An 8,966-nucleotide genomic window follows, 5' to 3' on the forward strand; every position below is an offset into this window, starting at 1 on the left:
TCTCTTCCTCTCCTCTCTCTCCATCTCTCTCTTCAGCTCCTCTCTCTCCTTCTCTCTCTTCATCTCCTCTCTCTCCTTCTCTCTCTTCATCTCCGCTCTCTCCTCCTCTCTCTTCCTCTCCTCTCTCTCCATCTCTCTCTTCCTCTCCTCTCTCTCATTCTCTCTCTTCATCTCCTCTCTCTCCGTCTCTCTCTTCCTCTCCTCTCCCTCCTTCTCTGTCTCTCTCTCCTTCTCTCTCTTTCTCTCCTCTTCTTGTCTTACAGCTGTCTTCACTTTCTCATGCTCTTCATGGGTGTACACATAACCCAAGTTCTTCAACAGTGCATCTTCAATCTTCTTGATGAGTCCCTTCACCTGGTTAGTGTCTGTTGGCAAGTTGTTATTGAAGACATGATATCTTCCATCCACACTATCAAGAAGAGATTGGAGTTTGACACTCTTCGTCAGAAACTCCTCGACTGGTTTGCCTTTCAGCTGGTCTCCTCCAGTGAACAGAACGATAGTGAACTTCAGAGCGGCCTCGCCAAAGATAATTTTAATCCACTCCACCTCACTGCTATTCTCATCTGTAGATTGACCCAGGTGAATCACCAGTAAGAACATGTGAGGTCCTGGTTGTACCTTTGCCTTTTCTGACAGCCATGAATCATTCCTTAATGTGATGCCTGGTGTGTCAATGACAGTGATGCTTCTTCCTTCTACAACTCCACTTTGACTCTCACAGCATGTGGTCACTGGTAAAGCAGATGTTTCAGATTGAAATGCCTCTCTGCCCAGGATGGTGTTTCCTGATGCACTCTTTCCTGATCCACTCTTACCCAACAACATCACTCTGAGCTCAGGAAAGTCAACAGGGTCTGCCAATATGAAGAAAAATGATCATTTCAACATCAAGGTCACATGTTTCCTTATTTTTTGACGGCCATTTTATGATATGAGTATTAGTAACTAATGCAAATAGCTACTGTACTTAAAGGATGTGAATATTCAAATCTGCCTAGAGCAGGCGTCACCACAAACTGAATGGCTGTTCAAGAAGAATACACCAAAGGCTTCTAACGCTGAAGGAGTTAAAAGCTTCTGCAGCTGAGATGGGAGAAACTCTTCAGTCTTCATATACCAACTTTTGAGTTCTTAACCATTCAAAGGTCTATGGGTGTGTGGCAAAGCTGTTATTAAATCTCGACTAAACTTCACCCAAATACATATGGGAAACTCCAAGGTCAAATCATTTGAGCACAAAGAGCTTTTTGACCATCAGACTGGCGAGTACTTCTACTGGATATTACATTGAGACCCTGTTCAAATGTTCTGCAGTTCCTGCTCTGTAAGCTGAACATCGCTTGGGCAGTTTATGTGTAAGTAACAGCATCCCAGTCTGAGGACTCAGCAGTCTTTTGACCGCCTCATCCAGGCTTTAAGTAGTTCACACCAGCACGGCGCTTCTAGTAGGACGTCAAAGCAGTCTAATGACCGGGGCGCGGCGCTTCTAGGTATAAGTGGGTCAGAACGGCACGGTGCTTCTAGTGTTAAGTGTTTCTGAAACTATTGTGAGGGGAAGGCTGCTACCAGATGACTCAAACACTGGAAGCATGTGTTATCTTCTTTATCTTACCTGGTTTTGCAGCATTTTGGATATTCCCAAGGCAAATGTCACACTCCAACTGGTGTGTACAACTACAAATGGGAATACAAATAGGGTCAGTTTAATATATTTTGATGTTTCATCAAGTACTTTCATTATACATAATACATTATACATAGTATAATAGTTAAGATCAGATTAATCGCTACAAAGCAGGTAGGGCCCATCATCGCTGCTTGTGTCTGATATTATACTTTCTGTGCAGCATGTGGTCTTACTTGATAGTCTGTAAGTGGGGTTGAGCATCAGAGAAATGAATGGAAGTGGTCATTGACTTCTCACCGCTTTCAGCCGCATCAACATCAGCACCATTGCTGCTGACAAGACAGATCATTTGCAGTAGTACATGAAAAGGTTGTTAGTCTATATCAGCAGTGATGGTTGTCCATGTTACTTATGGTTTCATAATGTATAGATATAGGTGTGTTATAAATCCCAAATGTATTATGTAAAACAAGGTGTTCTTTTGGTTTAAAAAAAAAAAAAAAAAAAAAAAAAAAAAAGTCCACTGAAGTGTCTCTCATGCACTGTTGCTCAAACAAAACTTCAAATCAGATTTAAACAACTGCGACTCCTGTATTGTCCTGTACTGTATGTAAAACTAGATGTACCGCAAAGCGATACACAATATGACCGCCGCTCAGTCCTGCACATTCTCTCCGCAAATATCAATCACGCTTGTGTTTCCATCGCCTACTCCATCCCTACTGCAACTTTTATGTATGTAAATGAGTGTGTGCATGTGTGCGCTTGCTTTTGTGTATGAGTGCTTCTCTGTCTAGTGTGAGTGTGTGTCTGCTTGTGTGTGTGTTTAATGTGTCTCTGAGTATATGTTCACTGTGTTCTCTGCCGTCACTGTCACTCCAATATCAGATAACACACACACACACACACTCACATGCGCGCGTGTGCACACACACACACACACACACACACACACACACACAAACACACATACACAGGCACACACTCACACACACACACTCGCACACACACACACACACACACACACACACACACACACACACAAACACACACACACAGGCACACCCAGAGAGAGAGAGAGAGAAAGAGAGAACACACACAGAATACACACAGATAACACAGACACAGAGAGAGAGAGAGAGAGAGAGAAAGAAAGAGAACACACACAGAACATGCACATACACACATATACACACATGCAAACACACAGATGGGCACACAGAAACGCACCCACACACTATAGTACATCACACACACTCACTTCTCAGCTCCGGTGGTCTCACAAAATGTACTCAAAGATGTGTGTGTGCATGTGTGTGTGTGTGTGTGTGTAGGTGTGTGTGTGTGTGTGTGTAAGGGTGTATGTGTGCATGCGTGTGGGCGTGTTTGTGCATGTGTTTTTATAATGTTTTATGTACATGTGTGTATGTAGTGGTGCGTGTGTGTGTAGGTATGTGTGTGTGTGTGTGTGTGTATTTATGTGTGTGTGTGTGTGTGTGTGTGTTCCTGCATGTTTGTTGCACCCAGAGCAACCATTCTCTTTTAAAACATATTTGGAAACTAGTTGATTAAAGGTTTCTAATGGTGTCACTTATATGTTTCTAGGACAAAAACTAGCAGAGATTGAGATGTTTGGAACAGTTTTTGAAATCCCCAGGGGGGGATTTAGACTCCAGATAATACCACCATCTACTGGCCGATGGGTATACAGTCCTGAATGTACACATAAATCCATTTATTTTATAGCCCCCCATGGATGAAATTCCACAAAACTTGGCTTACTCCCAGAGGGTGTCAGGTTAATCATACACATGAAATTTGGTGCAGTTCATAACATCTCATCTGAAGATATGGGCAATTAAAGCAATATTACATTGCATTTTCAATTTTTACGATGGGGGGGCAAATCACAAATGACTGGTTATAAGCTAAGTTGATGCAAGCTCTAGAGAACAACATACCATAAACATTTTGTCATCCTCGGTGCCACGGTTCAGGTAGTTATGTAGGAAAAACTGTCATTTTTGGGCTTCGGGCGGGGGCAGCGCGGGGGTGGAGTGACCCCCGGGGACGAAACGAAAATTTTCCATAGAACTCTACTGGGGCTACATGCCCACCAAGTTTCATGCGCTCCGGTGTTACGGTGTCCCGGGAATCGTTGACGAAAAATGACGGGAAAAAAGAAAAAAAAAAAAAAAAAAAAAAAACTTTGACAACAACTATATGACCGCCTCGCTAGCTACGCTAGCGGCGGTCATAATTACTTGGTGCTAAAAGTTTGTAGAAGGCAGTCAGAAGTCCAAGGCATACCGATTGAGTGAAAAACATTGAAAATCCTTTATTTCATTGGATGAAGTTTAGCGTGTTTCGACTCTACTGAGTCTTCCTCAGGGCAATGGCCTTAAATCAGTTGTACAATATTGGTTTAAAATGAGTCTAGCTAACAACACAAGGTTAGATGTAAAGAAATTGGACTGCTATCTATCTCAACTACCGTGCTACTCTGGGCTTGCTGAAAGCCTCAGTTGTGGGAGTCCAAAAAGACTCTGATTTTATTATTTTGTATTATTATTTTGGTCTTATGTCAACTGTGGGATACATTGTGAGACAGTCCAAATAAATTCCACCTACACCATTCAAAGGTTTGCAGTAACAGTACATGTTCATTTTCCCCCCATCTAAACATAAGTAAATTCTGTAATTCACCTTACCTTGTATAGAGGTCTGCCGTGTCTAGATCAATAGGGTCTTCTATGTCCTTATAGAGTGACCCTTCACCCTCCATGCTTTCCAAGCTCCTAAAATCAGTCATCGCCTAAAAAGCCAGTGAAGACAAACCAATAATCATCAACCAGTCATGATGTATCTTTATGATAGGAGGTGCCTACACATAATGACCTCTAGAGGGACCTGTGGGAAATTCAGTCTGGAGTCTGAAGTTTATTATGCTCAATTTAGGGGCAGGGAATGATCACTGGGGTTGGTGTGTTGAAGGTGGGGAAGGAACTGAGATCAGAAGTAGATGATGTAAGATAGGCCTAGAGAGAAACTGTAGTCATTCAATTAGTAAAGCAACTACCTTTTGGGAGGCTTCCAATAGGAGGCAGTGTAGTATGGTTTTGTAATTAATGTATTATTACAGTTTTTCACGGTTGCTCAAACACTAAACCCCATTCTCTGAATCAAATTCTCAAATGCCTGAACACATTTGTTGAATTACTCCCTTTTTTGGCAAAACCATAGACTACTTTCACCCACTTTCACCCATTTTACCAGACTCATTAACCCTTTTTGCAAAACTCTAAACACATTTTGCATTCTGATGCACTTCTTAATTATATTGATAACCAAAGAAGGCGGAAGTTGAACACAATTAAAGCACAGTTGTCTCCATTTGAACACTACCACTCAAAATTGATAACACTTCTGTCTAATGATGTGACCAAGGGCGTAGGTTTGGTCTCAGCTTTGGGGGGGACACCCGGAAGTGAACTTTTACTGGGAAGACTGTAATTTGTTTTTGTTTTTGTTTAATTTAAACAATAACCTCTTGCGTTTATATTACTATACCCGCGTGTAGAGGAATGTGTGCGGACGACAATTATTATGTAGTATCCACTGTTTAACCTCTAGATGGCAATGTTGTTTCTCAGATAACAGAAGCTACGCATATCTTAGATTTGCCCAGATAATATAGCCTGTATATAAAAGTAACTGTATGGGTATGAACCATAGTTTAGGAATAATGTCTATACATTTATGAGACATAATACATATATACCTGAGACTGTGTAATGCTGAACAAACAACATTTTATTAACATAAATTATTATGGACATTATACTAGCAAAAAGTACTGCCAGTCAGACTCTGCTGCTAATCTGCTTTGACACTCTCGCGTCCCGTGTGTGTAGCGCTTTCAGCCAATCAAATCACGGCGCGTGCCTCGTAGGCCTACTGTCGTGCTGGCCGTCGGAACGCAAAAATAAGTTCGCGGAAATATTGGGGGGGACAATTTTGTCATCTTAAAATATTGAATGGGACTAGTCCCATGCGTCCCCCCCTAAACCTACGCCAGTGGATGTGACAACCAATATAAGTCAGTTCAGAGTTGACAGAGACGCAGGGGACAACAAGTGTGTGTTACAGTAGAAGTGGGGTACAAGGAAGAGGAGGGTGCAGGTAGGAGGAAGAGGATGAGGAGAAAGACAGAGTCCCAAGAGTTGCAATACTGTAAATGATGATATTTGGGCAACAATCATTGACCATGTTCTGGTTCATGGAATGCCAATGAGAGAAGCAGGACTTCATGGTCCAACCCAACATCAGTGGTTTCTCTGTGGCGTCAATACTGTAATCCAAAGCAGGCATGGACTGGCCATAGGGCATACCGGGCAATGCCCGGTGGGCCGACGCATATATGGGCCGAGGCTGTCATAATTTACTACTAATAATTAAAAACAAATAGGCTAATTTATATAGCGTACCGCCGCAACGGTAGCGAATCGCGGCCCATTGGTTGACTGCCTTGATTGACATTGGGCTAGTCCAATGACATCTCAGGCCCCTCCCTGTCTCCCTCCCGGCCTCATCTCCCTCTTGACTGGAGTTCGACCGGAGCGGAGTATGAGACCGTCCGTATATGAAAATGTACAAAGACAAACCACAAAAGCGCAAGGGGGGCGCAGAGAAGTTGCGAGATAAAAGGCAAAAGCCTACAAGTGGATGCAGCAAAAATGTGCTAAAATTACAGAAATGTTTGCCACCACAAGTTCACACAAGGCCGTCGACATAGCAGCAGTGCAGAAGCAGCACCGAGTGCACAGGCTTCAGAGAGGCACATGCGAGTGTGCAACAGAGTAGCCTAGTTACACAGAGGAAGGACTAGCTATTCAAATTGATTCGGAGGAGGAGGAAGAGGTGAGAGACGTGACCCAGCAGGGACAGATTGAGGAGGAGGTCAGAATAGCTATGTGAGCCAGGTAAGAAGTAGCCGAAATGTTGGCTGAACTTTTTGGGCGCACAACGAACAATTACAAGTTTGAATTCTGCGACTGCTGCTTCCCCTGGCTTCTTTTAGATGTAACCTGCCTACTATGTAGGATTAGGCACCCAGTTAAGCAAAACAAAGTTTTATAGTGTGAGCGCGTCTTTTTGTGTGGTTTCTGTGTAGGCCTACCCCTCTCGCATGCATTTGAATTGCGATACCCATCAAATTAACGAGTTGTCGGCTCGCCATCAACCTTCTGAAATCTTAAGACAGTCACGATTGGTCGAAATTGTTGTCAATCTTGACGCAGTACAACAAGCAAACTATCAAATTTCTTTGCGCAGACAAGCAGACACCCATACACAGAGACATGCAGTCAGACGCATGGAATGAAACAGGAATGGTGATAGCCCATGGAATTAACAATGAAAATGTTTTGGGATGTGTAGCCTATACATCTTCACTAAATAGTATCAAGGTGAATTGTTGGCTAAAACTGTGCAAATGCTCAACATAAATTATAGCAGGTTTTATTTAGTGAAGCATTTAATAGCATATGATATTTTGTGCACAGCCTCATCCTTGCTGGTTTACTCTAGTGGGTGCGTGGTTGTGTGTGTGTGTGTGTGTGTGTGTGTGAGAGAGAGAGAGAGAGAGAGAGAGAGAGAGAGAGAGAGAGAGAGAGAGAGAGAGAGAGAGAGAGAGTATAATAATAATTAATATTTTTTTTAGCAAGGGTAGGCTAGTCTACTCGCTTCCATGCAGGCTACTGCGGTTTACTTAAATATGTTTTACAAGCAAAACAGTGTGCACATATGTTTTATCGTGTAAATTATCATGGTGGGCCACTATGGCCAAAAATGCCCGGGCCGTTTTTTGGTCCCAGTCCAGCCCTGATCCAAAGATTCAGACTACAGAAGAGAAATAGCGTAAATGTCCATTATCATACAGTACAGTAATCACTGAACATCCACTGTTACTGCACACTTACTACCCTTTGAGCTCAACTCTGAGAGAGAGCTGAGTTATCAGTATGTCCAAGTAAGTCTAAATTTAGGCACAATACAATATAACAGTATTGCATACTTACAGTACTATCAGAGTCTGTGGCATCACAGTACAAATCATATTCAGTACAGTATTGGCCTGTCTTTCTGTTCACTTACAAAACTATTTATATCTTCATATAGGCTAGAGGATATGAGTAGAGAGTGATATAAGTCCTTATTCTTTATTTTCATTGTGATATTTTATTTTTAAAATTAGAATGAATACAATTCCTCCAGGAGCCATAAGGAGTGTAATTTTGCCTGATGTGTTCAATGATTTGAGACCATTAGTTAGTTTTGAGCAAAGTTAAAAGTGTTTTGAGGTGATTGTTCAGTTTTGCAACAAGATTGAAGGGTTTCGAGAATGTAGTTTGAGAAATGAGTTTTGTGTTCACAGTTTTGAGAAAAAGGGAAAGAGTTCTGAAAAAGGTGTTCTAGCAATTGTGAAAAACTGTAGTATGATGCATTCTCTCTGCTAAAAAAAAGTCTGTTGCATTTAAATTAGCTGCCAAAATTGACAAGGTTTAGCTGGACGTCACTGTGACTCGAGATCGCAAATGTTTCTCTTTTGGACGTATAATGCACCTTCGTGTCATAAATTCTAGGCCTTTCTAGGCCTTTAAAACCAGCATATAGGGGTGTGATATTTAATTCAAACTTGTTTCCAAACACCACATTTATCAACAAATGCTTATTCTTACTCTGAAATAAGAGTGATATGAAAGTTTGAGAATATGAAGATGATTTCTGCACTCAGATCTAAGCTGGTTTCTACGCTCGGTTGATAAATGAGGGCCAGTGTAAATTTCGGCTGCATGAGTTACCGTGCTAATCAGAGCCTGTATCACAAAGAATTGTAAGGCTTAATGTAGGAACTCTCAATCCTGAGGGAATATTGTGCATTGTAGGCTTACCTGAGGGATGTAATAACACCACCAGCTACCATTCACTGCATGTAAACTAAATGAGATGTTTCATTTGAAATCAAATTACATTGTTTCTCCTCTTTGCAAATATAGCCAATGTGTCTCTTCATAGAGACTATTTTAAAACATTTACCAAAGATAGGCCTACTAGGCTATTTGCTTTGTCTTACTCTATTCCTTTACTCTATTTATTCATCATCTTCCATCCTTCACTTGTGTAGTACACACATTCTCACCAGTAAAGACCTGTCACTTGTCACTCATCTTCTTAGGGGAGGTTTTTGCCATCATTCCTGCGTTTTATCATCAGCCAATCAAGGTGGTCACTTCAATCAAGCTCGTGCATGAGTAATGACATCAGCCACAGTGAC

At 41.7% G+C, this 8,966-nt stretch overlaps 1 protein-coding gene across 1 annotated transcript; it reads right to left on the reverse strand.

The window, feature by feature from the left end:
- LOC134076786 (GTPase IMAP family member 4-like) lies at positions 1-4,442 on the reverse strand (the record flags this gene model as incomplete). Its single annotated transcript, XM_062532010.1, has 3 exons — positions 4,342-4,442; positions 1,616-1,677; positions 1-857 (listed from the first exon to the last, which is right to left on the reverse strand). Coding segments are annotated over exons 1-3 (1,020 nt in total), but the record flags the coding sequence as incomplete, so codon positions are not given.
- Positions 4,443-8,966: the final 4,524 nt, after the last annotated feature.

The sequence above is a fragment of the Sardina pilchardus genome, chromosome 1, assembly GCF_963854185.1.
Source record: "Sardina pilchardus chromosome 1, fSarPil1.1, whole genome shotgun sequence".
In the NCBI taxonomy this organism is placed as follows: Eukaryota; Metazoa; Chordata; class Actinopteri; order Clupeiformes; family Clupeidae; genus Sardina; species Sardina pilchardus.